Genomic DNA, 19,661 nt, shown 5'->3' on the forward strand with positions numbered 1-19,661 from the left:
TACTGTGCTGAGAAAATGGGAGGTATACATAAAGCACTGCTTCTGTATACTGGACAGTTATTTCTAGAAAAGCACTTGTACTACTGTTTGAGTTATGAACTGAATTGCTATTATTTTTGCTTAAAGGATGACTGACGAACTATCATTAGTTAGGTTTGGGTAACAGTTGTTTTCTCAAAAATGAATCAAATGAGTCTGTTATTTTAAGAAAAACAATTGAGATTATTTGGTTACAATGATAAAATCTAGGCTTTCAGGTAAAAATATCAAGAGTCTGGAAAACTTTTATCTGTCATGCTGAGCTTCACAGCTTCCCAATACTTAAAGACTTTCCTGATGAGATCAGTGGTAATATTAACAATTAAAAATATATATTACATAATAAAATGCATCAACACTAGAAGATATGACTGATTCACTGAATCAGTATTTTCCAAAATAAAACAATTCCACTCATTCTTTTTGGAATTTTAAAGTTATTTTAAAATATATTTTTATGTTAACATGCAAAGGGTTTTTTAATTATTTTCATGTGAAGTAATATATATTTTAAAAATTCTAATCTTTATTTCTAATATGGTAATTATCAATAGATAAAACCCACATAAATAAAAATTCTTTGGGATTTTCCGTAATTAAAAGTGTAAAGGGTCTTTAGATTAGTTTGTGGACTGTTTATATACACCTAAAAATTAAGCCCACACAAAAGAAAATATGCTATGACAGGTTTTCATTTTAATAAAGGTTATAACAATTAATTGGTTATTGTAATTATTAAGAGATTATATAATTATATAAAAGGGTATTATAATTAATAAAGGTATTATAATTAATAAAGGTATTAATAGTGGGCTTGAGTTTGTTAAAGGGGATTCTATTTGTACAACGCAAAGAAATAAAGTAGCATTCTTTTCCAAGTTATCAACTTTTGACCATTCAGTATAGTGATATTTATCAAAGTCCTATGATTTCTCTTCATACTAGACAAATTTTAATGTCTTCCTTAATTATTTAAGAATTTTTAAGAGTTATTTAGCATCGGTCCTCTAACATGTGAAATCCTCACTTAAATGACTGGCTTACAAGCCACAGATTTGGAGATAAGGGCAGAAGAAGAATTCATGAATCTAAACTTTTTAAGGCAGTCTTTACCATATGGAATTAATTGGTCATAAATGGACCATAATGATTAATTATGAAAGGGAAAAAAGATCTCAGAACACCTTCCCTAACTTGGATGCAGAAATTTGCTTAAGTGCTCCTATGAACTGAATATTTCATGAACCTTAATAACTTTAGAAGAATTACAGTACTCTCTTGTAGACCAAACGGCTGATGATCATAACAAAAGCTAGTATGATGAAGTTGCCATGTCTATGGCAACATAACTTTTCTCTACCTGTGCTTTGCAGGACAGAGCATCAAGTGTAGTGTGAAGTTAAACTAGAAAGCAAAACAAACAGTAAGCATCAACATGGTAAATTAATGAGATAAAGATACAGAGCTTAGAAGACTTATCCTAACCATACAAATTCCACAAAACTTATGCTTTGGTATTTCAATCTGTTACAGTTTTTATATACGGATTGGTTAGGATGCATAAGATTTATAAGGATATAGCAGCAATTCATATTAGTGTATTACTCTGGTTCTTTCTAGAATCAATACACATAGGAGAATTTAACTATGTAACAATTAGACTTTCTTTTTTCTCAAAAAGAAATCTAAACTTTTTAATGTAATCTTTGCCATATGGAATTAATTTTTGATTAAATGGACCATATATGAGGGTTCACAGTGTTACAAGTATGATTTCAAAGCTTGTTTATAAAAGAACATTTAAAAGTCATTTATTGCAGAAAAAGCCTTACATGGATTTGATTCTCGTCCTCTAGAAAAATATAATCTAATTTATATAAGCTGATATCAATATATATAATAAACATCTAAGTAAAAGTACTAGAATAATCAGTGAACTATCACTAAGATATTTAGTCTATGTATAGATCTCAAGTGTAAGCATTTTAGGGATGGGACAAAATGTAGATTAGGATGTATAATGATGGAAAATATACCCTTACATTAGCTTGAACAATCCATAAAGCTTTAAGGATGCACCAGAGAACCAAGTTAGAGATGGAGGAGGCATGGCTCTAAAAGAAGAAACTGAAGGAAAGCTCAGAATGAGCTTCAGTAGTAGGTAAAGTAGAATGAATCAACTAGAGGCAGTATAAGAAGGGGATATCTGAATAGCCATAACAAATAAGCAACAATTTTGAAAACAATTAGGTTTGAAATAAAGCTGTACATTTAAATAAATAATACATATTCAAAACTATAGAAAAGCATATAAATAATTTCTGGTCCCCGTCAAAACATAAAACCTTAGCTGGACAACTGCTTACAAAAAATTAAATTAGAAAGTTTCTATGAATCACTGCTGCTTTGCCTGCAGATACAAACAAATTTAACTTCAACCCCAATTATGACAGCAGGCTGCCTTTCCATTAACAGCAGTCATTTAGGAGTTCAAATTATGGTTAGAGAATTTAAGATAAATCTAAAGCATAAATGCTGATTTTTAAGGTAGTGAATTAATAAAACAAAAAAAGTCATCCCACACTGATGAGATGGATGAAACTATTAATTTTATACTCAGTTCTTTAAAGTATACTTTCAAAAAGCAATGTGGCAATTTGTCAAGATTTATAAAAATATTTTATCTTCAAAATTTCACCACTGGAAATTTACTGTAATCGTAAAATAGTAAAAATCTTCTGTTGAATTCTCTGTAATGTCAAGAGAAATACACTCACTACTGTATTAATTATATTATAAACCTGATTATAATATTAAAGCTAAATGTTCAGAAAAGGGAGGTATGACTGAGTGAACTACACAGCCCTTGAAAATAATTTAAAAAATTGATAAAAACTATAATACTTTAGACATACTAAGTAGAAAAAAAAATACCAAACTGAATATGCTCTAAGAATATAATTAAGTGAAAATGTATATGTATTTGAAAAAAGACTTAGGGAAAATGAACAAATGAAAAACATTATTTTAGAATAGTGGAATTACAACAGTATTTACGACCAATCAAACTTTTTAAAAGGTGCATTTTTCATATGAAATACCATGAAAATAGTTTGCCAATTTTTAATGTCATTTCCGTATTGGTCATTACACTTTGTATTAAAGTACTGTTAAAATGTAGCTTATGCTGAAATTTTTTCTGCTTCTTAGGCCACTCAAGAAAAACTATACAAATCAAGTCACGATATTATTATGATTCATCCATTTGACAAGCATTTTACTGAGCGCTTAATACGTGCTGGTCACTGCAGCACGGGCCAAGAATTCTTGTTTTCCATCATTTAATTTCCCTGGCTTCACTGCATCCTTTAGCCTGCACACTCCCCTCTACCACACTTTTTATTCTTGTCATCTACTTCAATGTTCCATTTCAGGACCTAAAACCTAATCTTAATCCTAAGATCATTGGTTCTGTGGCCAAAAAACTTTTCCAGAAGAATGGATCATATAATCATATGACAATACTTTCAATATTTAAGAAAGTTATCTTCTCTATGTGTACACTTTGGGTTCAACATGAGAAATCCACTCTAAAACTTTCTTCTAAAATTATTTCATTTTCAGTCATGTACCACAAGGTTCACTGCAGCTCTATTTACAATAGCCAGGACATGGAAGCAACCTAAGTGTCCATCGACAGATGAATGGATAAAGAAGATGTGGCACATATATACAATGTAATATTACTTGGCCATAAAAAGAAACGAAATTGAATTATTTGTGGTGAGGTGGATGGACCGAGAGTCTGTCATACAGAGTGAAGTAAGTCAGAAAGAGAAAAACAAATACCGTATGCTAACACATATATATGGAATCTAAGAAAAAAAGAAAAATGGTTCTGAAGAACCTAGGGGCAGGACAGGAATAAAGACGCAGACATAGAGAATGGACTTGAGGACACGGGGAAGGGGAAGGGGAAGCTAGGACAAAGTGAGAGAGTGGCATGAACATATATACACTACCAAATTTAAAATAGATGGCTAGTGGGAAGCAGCTGCATCGCACAGGGAGATCAGCTCGGTGCTTTGTGTCCACCTAGAGGGGTGGGATAGGGAGGGTGGGAGGGAGGGAGATGCAAGAGGGAAGAGATATGGGGATATATGTATATGTATAGCTGATTCACTTTGTTATAAAGCAGAAACTAACACACCACTGTAAAGCAATTATACTCCAATAAAGATGTTAAAAAAATAATAATGTAAAAAATAATTAAAAAATTGTTTCATTTTCAGTGTCTCCTATTCCAAAGGCTCTTTCTTTTCTGCCATTACTCATATGGAGGTCTTCCCTAATTTAAGGTAAAAATTAAAATCTGCATCTTACTCTTCTTGATGACATATAACTGCTACTTATATACACTGGTGAATTCACTAAATACATGTTCTAAATGAGTATTTTCTATTGTGAATCCACCCATTTCTTTTTCTTTCTTAAATTTAATGTCCCTATATCCTGGCTCATGTTTGAAATGATGCTAGTAAAGTACCCTTACAAATTAATCCTTCCTACAATATATATCTCCTAATTTTTCTTCTGTTATCATTCAAATCCATCTTTCTACAGAAGTATACAATGCTTACTTACTCTCTCCTAAAAACACTTCAAGAATGTGATATCCTGGGTTTCCTTTTTTCTCCCCCTGTTCAGAGTCTACTAGTCTTCCTTTCCACATCTTTATTTTAGTGTCTTTCAGGATAAAATACCAGTGCTGGGAGCCTTGGTGCTAAAGGGTTCTGAGCTGTCAGGGAACCATTCTATATGTGCTTCTTTGTCTTACACTCAGGAAACATCACCTCCATTCTAGTAACCACTACTGGTTAAATATATTTCAATGGCTTGATACATGTTTACTTTCAAACAAAGTTAACAAGTAAAACTTGCTAATGAAACAAAAATGGATTTGTTTATCAGTAGACTTAATTAAATATGTGATATCAATTATATTTTGGCAGTAATGAATTATCAATATATATATACACTAATATGTATAAAATTGATAACTAATAAGAACCTGCTTATAAAAAAATAAAAACAAAAATTAAAAAAAAACACCTAATATAAGAGAAGCTTAAAAATAGAGGAATCTTAGTACTTTAAATTGATAGAAGCCACGGACAGAAAACCCAATCTTGAGCATATACTTATATAGCTACTAAATGAAGTATTCTGATGTCAGAAGACAGCTATCAATCTAGTAGTCTCACTTTTCTAGCTACACAGGATTATACAATAATAGTGTTCGTTAAGGCACTGCACGTCAAATGTTATCTTAAAATCAAGAAAGTGAACAATAATTTATCCCAGTTAGGTACAAGGTTTGAAGAGTAAGACTGGGAGAAAATGTTCACCTTTTGAGAGAATGAATATAATACAGATAAATCTGTGGTGTGTCATAAGAATGTCTCTGAAGATAGTGATACAATGAGAATTAGCCAATTTGAGGTTGAAACGTGCTGACCAACATGGTAAAAGTAACATGAAAACAGGGAAGGTTATCTGATGATGCATGTGAAATTTTAAGAGTCCATGGACTCAAAGAGGTCTTTTCTCATTAGGTACAATTAAATGTAACTCTGCTTGTGGATTTTTCCTAAACAGTGAGTATAAGACCAAGTGCCATGACCACAAAGGGATACCATAAAATCAAACGTGGGAATCATCAAATTAGAATTAAATATGCAGCCTGGAAGCAATCTGTGCAACTCTCTAGTCCTGAGTAGCTAGGGTTACTTGCATTAAGTTATCCAGATCTCTCATCTCACATTAGTGTGAGTACTTGTATTGAGTATGATTTAATATTAACTTTAAAAAGATGGCCTGATAAACTAGCAAATATAAAAGAGAATACAGTTCTTGGTGAACTGAGTGACTTGTGAATCATTAGGATAATCCCATCCTAACCCAGGCTATTTGTGATACTGCCTAGTACACTGATTAAGAGCTCCAGCTCTGGAGTTAACCTGGGCTCAAATTCCAGCTCTGTTACTTCATGAGGCAAGTTACTTAAGCTCTCCATGATTCATTATCTATAATCCTAAAAGGAGACCCAAGTCATAGTGCTGTTATGAGAATTATGAAAGATAATGCATTCCAATTGCAGAGCAGAGTACCTGGCAAATAATGGACGTTCACTTTATCTACTAATTCTTTTCTTCTTGGTGCTTGAAAGCCAAGCCATCTAAGTAAGGGTCTTGAGTTCAAGATATAAGATGCTATTTTTGTCTCAACTAAGAATATTAGAATTGCTAAGACAAAAGGAAACAACTTGTGATTCTGAATGTGGTTTCTCTTCTTGCTGCTATGGCTTAGCAAGAATTGAGATGGATGAGAGAGATGGATTAGCAGATGGAACATCTGCTGAACAACACTTTGGTGGCAAGAGTTCAGAGAAAAGCAGAGGCTCCATGAATGAGAATATACAAACATACTTATTGATGTAAAGACTATTACCAAACCTGTGATCCCAAAACATTATTCTCATTGAGTGACACATCTGTAAATGAACTGAAGGTGAGTTTCTTCATCTGCAGTTTCAGCAATAGTTTAGCAGAGCAATTGTTGCTGGGAGATCTGCAGGTATGAGTGTAATCTTGGGGATTGGTGGTTAATGTGAACAGAGAGCAGGCAGTAGTAGAGTACAGGTAAGAGTACAGACTTGATTAAATCTGGGCTCTTCTGCTTATGAGCTGTATGACTTTGGGCAAGTTACTCAACCTTTCTTCTTCAGTTTCCTCATCTGTGAGATAATACCTGCCTCATGCGGTTGTTGCTAAAATTAAATAAATATGCGTAAAGCACTTTGGCAGCACAAGTGTTAACAGATATAGTTATTTAAGAACAATCTACAGTCGAGAAAGATAAAAATCAGAGAAAGTGAGCCCGTGTTCTGGAGAAATAACTGTGCACAGGGGAGTTTGGGGGCTTCTGAGAGTTAGGATTCTCTCATCAGAAACACAACACTGGTAGCAGTGGGGGAAACTCAAGGGTAGCAAGTTTGTGAGGATTATTGAAATAGATCTTTAGTTATTTTCATGAATATCATGAATGTACCCTGAGTTTTTACTGTAATCTGTTTTTTAATATGACATAGGTAATCTACCTACAGCTTTTAGCCCACATATAAAATTAAAGAAATCACCACATCTACTCAACTACTTGAAAACAAATTCTGGCACCAGGGGTGGGAGTGGGGTAATGTCAGTGGAAAACAAACACAAAAGCCCAACTTTTCCTTAAAGATTAACTTAACTACATCATGCATATGTATGTGTGTGCCTATCAAGGGTCATCAAACTATGGTCCACTGCCTGTTCTTGTATGGCCTGCAAAGTAAGAATGGATTTTACGTTTTTAAATAGTTAAAAAAATCACCCAAAATAATGATACCTGAAAATTATATGAAATTCAAATTTCCAAGTCCGTAAATAAAGTTTTATTGTAACACAGCTGCATTCATTCATTTAAGAGCTGTCTACAGCTGCTTTGGGGCTATAGGTGCAGAGCTGAATAACTGCAAGAGACCCATATGGCTTGTAAAGCCTAAAATATTTACTCTCTGGTCCTGTACACAAAAGGCTTGTCATAGCATGTGTTATAAAGAAAGGGAGTAAATTAACCTCTTAGCTGTGCTTCTCCAAACGTAACTAAACTGCCATATTTAGCCGTGACCATATTCACTTTTAGGTTCCCTAACAGAGAGGCTTCCCTTCAACCTGGTGCTTTATATAAATCGTTGAATCTTCATAACAACTCTGAGGTAGATACTACTCTCATTCCCACCTTACAGAGGAGGAGTAAGCACAGAAAGCTTAGTTGATTTGCCGAAGGTAGCACCTGAGTGGACAGCTGAGGCCGATTTCAGACCCAGGTGGTGCGGCTCAAGAGCTCAGGCTCTAATCACTTTGCTCCAGCATCAACGGCTGCAGGACTTCACACCTGAGTCACGTTAGATTTTACGAAAAACAGCTTCAACAGAATTGACTTAACATTTAATTTTTGACTCTTTATTAAGAACTGGCCATATAAAGAATACCTGCATATCTTTAATAAAAGTGCTATTAAAATGTAATATTAACTAAGTTGTCACTGTTCCCTATGTAAGGGAAAAATCTTGTCTCCCCTGGTGTAATATATACTTTATTAGAAAATAAAAGTTACACAACATCTTGATTCCATTTTTTTGTCAGTTTACCTTTAACATTAACAGTAACAGCTAGTTTATCATTAACAGAAAACAGCTAAGTCTTCATGGCTGTGCTTTTCTATACACCAGCCTATTTTCTTCTTCCTTACGTTCAATAACACTCTGCTAGGACAATTAGAAGTGAGAGAGCTATGTCTCACGCTTTCATCAGTCTGAATATTTAATGGAAAAGGCATGCATTAAACAAATAATTTCATTATTAATGACAAGTATAAGTTTTAGAAAGGAAAAATACAGCATGCTTTGAGAGTATATTACTAGGGGACACAATCTAGTCCACGTGGCCAAGACATCCTTAAAAGTAGTGACATCTATGCTGAACTATAATGGGTGAGAGGGAATCCTTCGGCCATGAATTATTTCTAGGTAAAGAGAAGAAAATGTGGAAGATTCTGAGCAGGGAAGGATGGCCCTTCTAATAAAATCTGGTAATTTGCCAACATGAACTGATAGAACACATTCTGCCGGCACCTGCCCCAGACACTTGCTAGGAACAGGAAAGGTTGAGAGCTGCCTAGCTTGCTTAGTGGGTGATTCTGCTCTCGATGGGAGGGGTGTTCCAGTAGCTCCCAATGTTGGCTATGTGCTAGAATTCTGGGGTGATATCTCAAGGAAACGAGTCATGTAGTGAGGAGAAAAAAGCTCATTTAATTCACTGAAAATCTTATCCCAGGTGAAAAAAGAAATTAGGAAGCTGGAGAAGACTGTTACCAGAGGGTTAGCCTATGGATCTATTTAACAGTGCCTACAAATGCATACAAAAGAGCCAGACTTCTTTCATTTCTGATCCTAGGAAAGGAAAAACATCACTGCCATCCTGAAGAAACCAGGAACTTATAAATATTACCACTATATAGGAGTGAAAACGGGAATAGGTAGAACACAGAGAGGGAAAAAAAAAATCTTCCCTGTACTTCTGCCTTTGTTGCCAACCAACAGTTGTTAAAATGATTAGATAATTCAGAAGACAGTTAGCACTGTCAGTTTAAATGTTTAGACAGTTCATTTTATGTTGTATTATAAACATAGGGTTTTTTCTTCTGGTTCCCCACCCCACACCGTTTCGCTGCTATGCTTTCTTATTCACATACATTTGCCATAGAACAACTACAGCAAATAAAAGGCAATTGGTGGTTGGAGGTTTCCCAATAAAAATAAGGGCAACCGTTTATAGAAAGTTCATTATGTACCAGGCACTGTGTGAAATGTTTTGAATACATGATTATCTCACTTAATTCATTACAACAACCTTTTGACCTATTATCACATCTATGTCATTAGTGAGGAAACTAAAGCACAAAGAAGTCAAATAACTCTGTGCCAAAGGTCACACAGTGAGGGATGCCACGGTCAATTAAACAGATGCTATTCCTCTTGGAGTTCAGTCTTTTGTCTGAACACAATATATCTTCTGGGTCCCAGAGGAAGGCTAAAGGGGATCAAGGAAAAATAACAGCAATCTTAAGATTCTTCAGCCTACTATCTTTTCTTCGAATGAGAAAAAGGCTGAGTTGAATTAGATTGAGAAAAGAACGGATTGAAAAGGGAAGTAAGCCAGTTATAATAACCAGTGGTTATAAGCTGGTATATAAAAAAATGTGCCAGTGGTTCTAAGCTTTAGTGTGCATCAGAATCTCCTGCAGGTCTAGTAAAAACAGATTGCTGGGCTTCACCCACAGACAGAGTTTCTGATTCAGTGGGTCTGGGGTGAGTTCTGAGAACTTGCATTTCTAACAAGTTCTCATCTAAGGCTGCTGGCCCAGGGACCATAATCTGAGAACCACTGCACTATATACACTACATAAATTCACTCTCTTACAACATAGCTCTAGTAAATAAAACCATACACCTTTCCTAGGAAACTAGAACATAAATAAAAGGGCTCCTTTAGAGGTTAAAGAGATGTGGAATTTTCAAAGAAACCTTAAAAAAATTTTTCCTTTATTATATTTTTAAATATAACATTTGGTATATACAAAAACATATGTAAGATATATAAATCATAAAAACCATATAAATCTTATACCTAATTCACAGTGTAAATCAGTCTCTTCAAATACTACTGATGATCTTCTTTTGATATTAAGCTGTATTTATTATTGGAATTGCCAAATATTCTTAAAATAAGATTTAATTTTTGAAGAATACTTATAACTTTCATAATGAACATATATTGTATAAACAGGTTAAATTTTAAATCTTTTTTCTTCATTGCTTATTCCACAATTTTCACTAGTGAATAAACACTACTGCTACTGAAGACTAAGCTAATAGAACATATAAAGTTGGACAAGAAAAATAATTCAAACTTTCCAAGATATATTGTGAAATTACTAAAGACAGAGAGAACACAATGAAATATTTTATCTTAAAATTATCCATTTTAGTTATCTTGCTAAATAAAGAAAGCATAAAATTTATGACTGGGTTAGACCATTCTAAAGTAGGCTTTCAAAAATAAATGATAAGAGAGCCGTCAGTGCTACTTCAGTAATTATATACAATGAATACTGTCAGTGAAGTAAAATCTTACCCAGGTCTAGTCGTTTTGAATTCCACCTTGAGGATAGGCTTGCATGGTTCTGGCTTCTTCCCATCCTTTAACTGTTTTCCTAAAATATATTTTCCTGCATTAAATTCTAAAATTCTAAGTTACTCTAAATTCTTATACATTGACAGTTTATAAAATGAAATATAATGAAATTCACCATGAAACATTTTAAAGTGGTCTTGAAAGAAGTATTTAATACAAAATAAGATATTTTAAATGATCAATTTACTGTTTGAAATTCAGTGCTAAAAAGTAAATAAAATAACTTGTCAACAACATTTATGTGATAAAATTCTAGTAAGAGAAATTCAGTCTTTCCAATGTTCTTAATTGAAGATAAGCAAAATAGGGTCTCAATTTGCTCAATGAATTCAAGTTTTAAAACAGCTTATTTGAGAAAAATAAATCTAAGTCATATTTTCACCCAAAGTGACAGGCTGCAAAATTAAATCCCTATGCTAATAAATTCATTAGCATAAATTTACATTTACATTTACTCTCTTACTCATTTACATTTACTCTCTTAAAGTAAAAGCCATCCATTGCAATGTCCAGAAGATTGATAAAATAAACCAACCTCTATAAAATGTGTCAGAAACTCATACTGTCAAAGAATTTTGATTATTTTTAAAAAGGTTGATTTCTATTATCTATTTTTACATGTTCATTGTATTAACAACTCAGAAAAATTAAAGAAAATAAAACATATTATTCCCATTTCTTAGGGATTAATCAGTCTCACCATTATTATACTATTTGTGAAGATCCCAAACACACACCGCTATCCCAACACTTCTTATCCTCTTTCCCAGCTTTATCCCCCATAGTAACTAGCTCATTCTAATGCAGTTTGTATTTTCTTTTGTTTGTTGTTTGCCTCACCAACAAGACCGTAAATTCCATGAAAGCAAAGGTTTTTAAGTGTGTTTTCTGTTGATACATCCATGGTGACAAACATTGTTTGGCACAGAGTGGACACTCAGTAACTATTTAATCAGTGAATAAATTAATAATTTTTCTTTAGGATTAATTTCTAGAAAAGAGATACTTAGGTAGAACTGTATTCCAGAAAGGAAGAAGAAAGTGTAGGAGGGTATTTTGCCACACGCTTCCTGAACAGTGCTCTTTTTTTTTCTGATTTGGTAAGCGGAAAGGGTATCTCATTTTAATTTGTATTGATTTAATCCCTAATGGAAAATTCTTAGGCTTTATGATCATCTGTATTTCTTCTTTTAAAAATAACTTATATCTTTTACCCGTGCTTGTATGTTATCTTCTTTATATTTAAAAATAAACTTAATATTCAAAGGTCATTAACATTGTATCCATATATTGCAAATACTATCCCTAGTGTCACTTGTGATTGATTAAATAAGTCTATCAGTCTTAATCATGTTTCTATTTAAGAAAACTTAAAATCCTAAAATGGCAATTCTTCCAAAATTAACTTACAAATTTAATGTAATTAGAATTCCAACAGCTTTTCTTAAATTTGGACAAAATGACCTTAAAGTTCACATGGTGGACTCAATTCCTATGAACAGCTAACAAAACTAAAAAAGGAGACTGACTTCCAGAATGACAAAGTGTGACCTCCTTGAACTCGCTCACTTACTATAAACTCTGCAAATTAACTGAAGCCACAAAATGAGCGTTAACATAATGTACTCACTGGAAATGACCAAACCTTGGTAAGACAAGGGGGACTGGGATGCTTTGACAAGGGCTATTCCTATTCCCCTTGTTCCCCAGCTCAGTGGCCCAGTACCATGAAAAGGCAACAGCATCATCAGCCAACAGAGAGGACTGAAGTTTATCTGCAGTTCCATTAAAACCAGATTCCCTAGAGGGCAATGAGTACTTTGTCCCAATCTGCAGCTCCCTGAAAAACTCTACTCCCAAGGCTTGTGGCAATTTCATTTGACAGAACAGACATCAGCTCAGGGAGACAAAAAGCCCTACCTCCAGAGCATCACAGAAATAATAGCAATCTGCTGGCAATAACACAGCTGCCTAAGGCTGTGGTTTTAGTTGAGGCAAATAAGATCCTGGGCAGGAATTTTTTAAAAATCCTGAAGAACTGGACGTACTCTAGGAATCTAAAAGGCTGTAGACATGTGCAAGGCAGTGTGCATGCCCAGGAAAGACCTAGGAAAGGAAAAGGCCCCAGTCATTCATCTCTGGCCAACTCTAAGACTCTGGGCCAACAGGAAGTTAACAAAAAAGGAAAGTAAAATGAGCTATAGTACCACTGCTGGCAGGAACAATGGAAGAGAGGTACTTATACATGGCTAGTAAAAATGCGAAGGATACAGTCTTTTTGAAAAGCAGTTTGAGAACATTTATGAAAAATAGAAATATGTAAAACTAGTAAATTTCAAGGAGTAGCAATTCTACTCATAAGCATTTATTCCACAGAAACAAAAGGACAAATTCCTATCGAATACGTACAGAAAGGTAAAGGCAGCACAATCTGTAGTGATCAGAAACTGAAAATAAAGTTAACGCCCATCAATTTGGCATGGCTGAATAAAGTGTGAAAAACTGTGAGACAAACAATTGGCTGATACACTACCATTGAAATGAAGGAATTAGGGCTGTGCCAGATGACATGGAGAGATTTTCCTCAAGTACAGTGGATTAAGAAAAGTGAGATGCAAAAAAGACTAATATAGTTCTATTTTTGTAAAACAATGACCAAAAAATCTCATATGTTTGTATATGTGTGTGTAAATACATACGATTTTAGAAATGCATATATTTTGGAAGAACACCTGTAAGATTTTTGACATAGCTTACCTGGTGGGGCAAGAAAGGGGACTGGGCTGCTAATGTCGGGGAACGTTTAGGGAGAAGAGGCTGGTACGCTACGATCCCGTATCATCATATGTGTATGTGTATGAAAAAAAACTATCATTCTTTTTTGTCACCGCCTCTTTGGTTTCATGGTTAGGAAGTTCTTCCCCACACAAATATCATTACAATTTTTTTTTTTTTTTGCTTTTTCTTGTAATTGCTTTATAGTTTCATTTACTACATTTATTTTCTGAAGTATATTTTGATATAGGGAAGGTATTTTTTCTTTAATAATTTCAGCACTATTTGTGTAGTTCTATTGAGCTATAATTGCCAGACAATACAGTGCAAGTATTTAAAGTGTACAATGTGATGAGTTGTGATACAGGTATGCACCTGCCAGCCTTATTACTGATCCATCAGAGCTTTCCCCACTGATATGAAATGGCACTTTTATTACATTAAATTTTTATAAATACACACCATTCAACTGCTATTAGAACATCTAATCCTGCCTTAAGATCCTAGGGAAACATCTCTTCACCTCTTTATGCAGAAAATGATGATGCAATGGACTCTTGAACCTCTGGCATCCTAACTTACAAGAACCAACAAGTGACTAGTGATAGAGTTAAGTAGAACACCAGATCAAGGGACAGGAAAGGACTGCCAGGGGAGAAGACTGGTTTCCTGAGGTGGGAGAGAGAATTGGGGTAATCAGAAAGGTATGGAAAAAAGGAGGCTGAAATCTGAAAGCTAGTCCCTCATGCTGTACAAGGAACAAAGTAAGAATTTCAACCTCTATTTCAATCTGTTCAGAGATATACGACATTTCCAGTCAGGAATTTAAATGTTTGCTCTGAAGAAGACCAGATACATGAAACCTGACCAGGTACAAAATTCTTAAGGTTTGTCTTGCTCAATAGTCTCTTGGTATTGCTCTACTGTGTCCAGCATTTAAACTTAAAGTTTAAAGCCGGTCTGATTTTTACTTCTTTATAAATAAACTTTTTTTACAAAAGTTTGGACAAAATGCATGGATGCAAGGATGCATACAAGGATGCTAAGAGAGTAGTTTCATTATCTCTATAAATTAAAAATGTTACAGTTTTTATAGTGATTTTTCATTAATCTTGCTTGGAAATTAGTGAGTCCTTTTGATTTGCATACTCTGATCTTTTTTCAACTCAGGTTTTTAAAATTATGCCACTGATTATTGCTTATATTCCTGAAAGGTTTATTCATCTGTAATCCTAGACTAACCATTTTCTAAATCAAATCAAGTAATAAGGCACTAGCTAAGATTTTATAAAGCACATATAGCTAAACGACATTTAGAGCATCACTGGATTTCACCATCGTCATTTCACTTCTTAACTGCTACGCCACCTCCGTAGAAAAATGTGTGCTTACTCTTTCAACTACCTGTGAACTACTTTGATAAATCATTGAAAAGATCTGGTTAAATATAAAACTCGACTTAATAAATCACATATACCTCCATGTCACATGTGATTTCTTCTTGTCTCTTATTATGCCCTGCTTCCCATCCCCCAAAATTACCCAGCCACAATCAACAGAGTCCTATTGATTCTAATTCCAGAATTTCATTATGTATGTCCATTTCTTCTCATTAGCAGTCACAATTGACATCTTCATTATTTACTGTTAACAATAGCTTCCTAATTGACCTCCCTCTTCTGCTCCCAGCTCATCTGATGCAATACCATCAAAGCAGTATTTCCAAATATAAATTTTATGTTTCTCACTATAAAATCATTTCCTAGGTCTCCATCATGAAGTCCAAACTCTTTAGCATACTACAAGGTATATTTTTGCCTCTGTATGCAGTTCTGTCTTAGTTTCCTGCTACTTGCCCAAAGGAATTTTAAACATTGGTCATATTAAACTATTAACAGTTTTCCAAGAATACTCTGCTTTTGATTATGTCTTTGCACCTTCTGACTAAAATAACCTTGCTCTGCTCTTTGCTATCTTATAACACTCAAATATAAAAACTAGGGAAAACTCTGTAATGGACTACATTAAAGAACTGCTGTATGGATTTTTTATTTATTGAATGTATTATGCTTCAGGTAAATCTTAAAGTAGATTAATAGAAATTTTTAATATGTCACATCCTTAAAATATTACATTAAGTTAGCTTTACTTATGTGAAGTTTGAATTTATCTTTCCTTCAGCAACGTTTAACAGAATAAAAGTTCTCTAATCCTGGGTTATTCTTTGATAAATGGATTGATTGTACTGATGAATAAGCTCCACGAACTAAATCTTAAAATGTCATTTCCTATAATGGATACCTATTGACTTTGACTATCTACCATCTCCATTTCCTCTGAGAATAATCTGACTTTGGTGAACCTGACAATAGTAGAAAAATCTCACGCTGCAACACATCACACGCACATACCCAGGGTTACATGGGAGATCCTCTGGGGCCCTGGGTCAGCAAATCACTTAACCATGATGACTGCTTCAGGGTAAGTACCTGAGCCATGTCAGGACTACCAAAGTTCTTCCCTCCTAAAAAATGAAAGCCTATCTGCCATAGGGGAGAAACAAGCCAAAAGAGAGAGAGAGGGAAGTAGGGCTTACCCACTAGGCTTACCATACAGACATACAGAACTTACAGCCCACCAAGATGAAATGACTTTGCAGAGTCAATAGATGGTACAAATCCTGCTTAATTTCCACACAATCATAAAACTTTATGCCTTAAAAATCACCTTGCTCAATCCTTTCATTTTACATACGCTGAAACGAAGTCCCAGAAAACAGTAATTATCTCTACAAAGTATTTCACAGACAGCAGAGCTAGAATTACATTCCAGATTGTCTGACTGCCAGGGAAATGTTCTTTGATATTCATAAAAACTAAATTAAAGGGAGATATCACTTTTTGTTTGTTTTGGTCAAAAATCATCTGTCGAGTAATTTCAGACACCCAAATAGAGACTTTCTGAAAAAATATGACTATCAACCATCTTGATATGCATAAAATTATACAACTTTATATCAGAAAATTACCTTAAATGAATTCAAATTATTCTCCTTTCTTGGCCATTTTATCATCATTATCTAGATAACTGCTATGCCCCTCAGAATAAGAGTCCACTAACAAACAGCTTTAGCAATGAATGATGCCATCGGAGGGTAAACTGAACATAGCTACCAAATCTGGGGAACTGTCTTATAATTAAATTATAATTCAAGCACCAGGCCATCATTTCTCAAAGTGTAGTCCACGGAACCCTAGACAACCACAAGATGCTCTGTGAACAAAAGATGCTAAAGTCAAATAAGTTTGGGAAAAGCTACATAAAATAAATTAATATATAAACCAACATAAATAATAAATATACAGTTCAAGGGAACAACATGGGTTTGAGGTGCACGGGCCCACTTATGTGCAAATTTTTTTCAGTAGTAAATACTAGACTACTACAGATGCAGAACCACAGACACCAAGGGTTGACTTTAGGTCATATGCAGATTTTCTACTAGGCAGTAGTGAGCACTTCAACACCCTGCGCTTTTCAAGGGTCAATCGTATATATGTACGTATACACGTGTATACGTACCTTCCCTCTTAGAAATTCATAGTGTACGTTAAAGATTAAGAAGTCTTGTAGTGAAGAAAATGTTCAACTTTAATTCAGCATTTCTAAAACTTCTTTGATCATAACATATTTTTCACCAAATAACTCATTAACATAGGAAAAATTAGTAGCATGAAATACATTTGGGGGAAAACTAATCGAAAAATCTTTTGGTCCTATCCTACCAAGTAAATAAGATATCCAAATTTATATTTACTATAATTGCATATGTATATAGCATGTCAGTTTCCAGGTACTTTCACTTACATTTTGCTTATTTGTGTTAAGGTGTAGAATGGTACCTATCACATAGTAGAACCAATATTTGTTGAATGAATAAATAAAAGTACAATCAGTTCTAATCAATTATCAAGCTTATTAATTTTTTTTAAGAATAAGATATACTTAACCACTACCTTACATGGTTTAGAGATGAAAAAAACCCAAGATTTACCGTAACTGTTAGAAAGTAAGAACAAGATACCACAACACAAGATAGTAATGAAAAAAAGCCCTAAATTTCAATCCATCAAATCCACAACACAAGATAGTAATGAAAAAAAGCCCTAAATTTCAATCCATCAAAGCAGATATTTAGTATACCAAAAACTGCATACCACAAATATGGTATATGTATATATGGAATATGTGATACCTTGTTACTGTATGAAAAACACATTTTTGTGCTTTAATGTATAAAAATGCACTTAGCTTTGCCACTGAACTCAACTATCAGCATAAATTTAACTTTGGCAGGTATCTACCACATTACTGTTGCTGAAAATAATTCATATTTTATAAAGAAACAGTACTTCTGATGATCTACATTTTTAGGCTGCTATACTGTGCCAACAAACGCCATCCAACTTCCTAACATCTGCCACAGAAAAAAATGTACTTTTACATTTTGTTTGGATTCTAATTTTGAAAAAAACATATTATATCAAATATTCTTTGTCTTGTTTGAAAAAAGTAATTTTAACTAGTTACCCTTTTTTGCTAAGATATTACAAACCCTGTAGAAATCTATTTATGCTACTTCTAAAAGTCTGCTCTCAAGGTCTTAAGATTTTAGTATAAAAAAAGTATCAAGATTAAATAGAAAATCACCATTTGGCAACCAATAAGTGATCCATCCAAGAAACAACAACAGATGCTAAAACCAGGGGGTAAAAATTTGGTGAGGAACGGTATGTTTACAGAGTCTCAAATATTTCCTCCAAATCAAAACACTTATTGATTACAAGAAAAAATCAAAAACATTTATTAATTTCAAAAGGAAAAAATAACGTTATAATGGAGAGACCTAGTAGACAGAAGCTTAATCAAGGGATCAGAGTATGAGACATCACTAGGACAAATCAAACATAAGCTCCACCTGGGGCTGCAAAAAGAACACATCAATCCTTTTGGGATATTCCTGCTGAAAATTTACAACATGAATCTAAACATGAAAAAACATCAGACAAAACCAAATGGAGGCACATTCTATAAAATAACTGACCTGTAATGTTCAAAATTTATCAGTTAGGAAAGTCAAGAAAAGGCTCAAGAACAGTTCCAGTTTGAATGAGACTAAAGAAACATGACAATTAAATCTATCCTGCATATAGACCCTTTTGATAAATGGCAAAACTTGGTGATATAGGAGAATGTCTCTGTAAGAAACAAATACTGAAATATTTTGGGATGATTGGGCAATATGTTGAAAACTTACTCTCAAATGGTCTGAAAGAAAAAAACCTCTTTGTACTAGACTTACAAAAACAGATAAAAATTTAGATAAACTTAAAACTTTAAAACCGATATTACATATTTCTACCATCTTCAATATTATTTTTATTTCCTTCTGGATTTGAAATTAAAAGGTCTTGAAACTACTCATCTACTGTTTTGGTTTTCTGGATTCCTAGGTTCCAGTGGGGTTGGGAGATGCTAAAATGTATGGGAATACTCAGGAGTACCACAAAGATTAGGGACTTAGGCACTAACAGAAGGAAGAACAAAAATATATTAGGGAAAACTGGAACCTACTATCAAAAGGGCTATCTTCTGGAGGCACACATAAATAGACCTGTAGCAAATTTAAAATAAGTGCTTTTCCAGAAGATGACTGCTACCAAAAAGCCGTGGTAAAATATATTACAATATGTGGCTAAAAGAATTATTATTTTTACCAGAAAACAAATAAGTCTAAAAATGCATATTGCTACAGAAAGATAAGTTTTTAATTTGACTGTTTATTTTCTACATTGTAACAATTCAGAATGTACCAATTTTTTTTAAAAAGTGGGCATTCATATTTTAAAGCAAACAATGAAACATTAGCAATAACTACAAAAGTACTCTTTTAGTATGCTACCAATCTAAAAAACAGTTCCTTTTTATTTC

General features: G+C 33.7%; 1 protein-coding gene across 12 annotated transcripts in view; it reads right to left on the reverse strand.

The window, feature by feature from the left end:
• STXBP5 (syntaxin binding protein 5) overlaps positions 1-19,661 on the reverse strand; it is a 166,670-nt gene that overhangs the window by 82,879 nt on the left and 64,130 nt on the right. For all 12 annotated transcript variants that reach the window (XR_004476731.2, XM_004263736.4, XM_033405409.2 and 9 more), the window contains one exon: positions 10,836-10,914. Coding sequence is in view for 11 of the 12 variants with exons in the window: in XM_004263736.4 (XP_004263784.1) it covers positions 10,836-10,914 (79 nt within the window). In the remaining variant the exon portion in view is untranslated. The remainder of the gene's footprint in view (positions 1-10,835; positions 10,915-19,661) is intronic.

The sequence above is a fragment of the Orcinus orca genome, chromosome 12 (assembly GCF_937001465.1).
Source record: "Orcinus orca chromosome 12, mOrcOrc1.1, whole genome shotgun sequence".
Lineage (NCBI taxonomy): Eukaryota > Metazoa > Chordata > Mammalia > Artiodactyla > Delphinidae > Orcinus > Orcinus orca.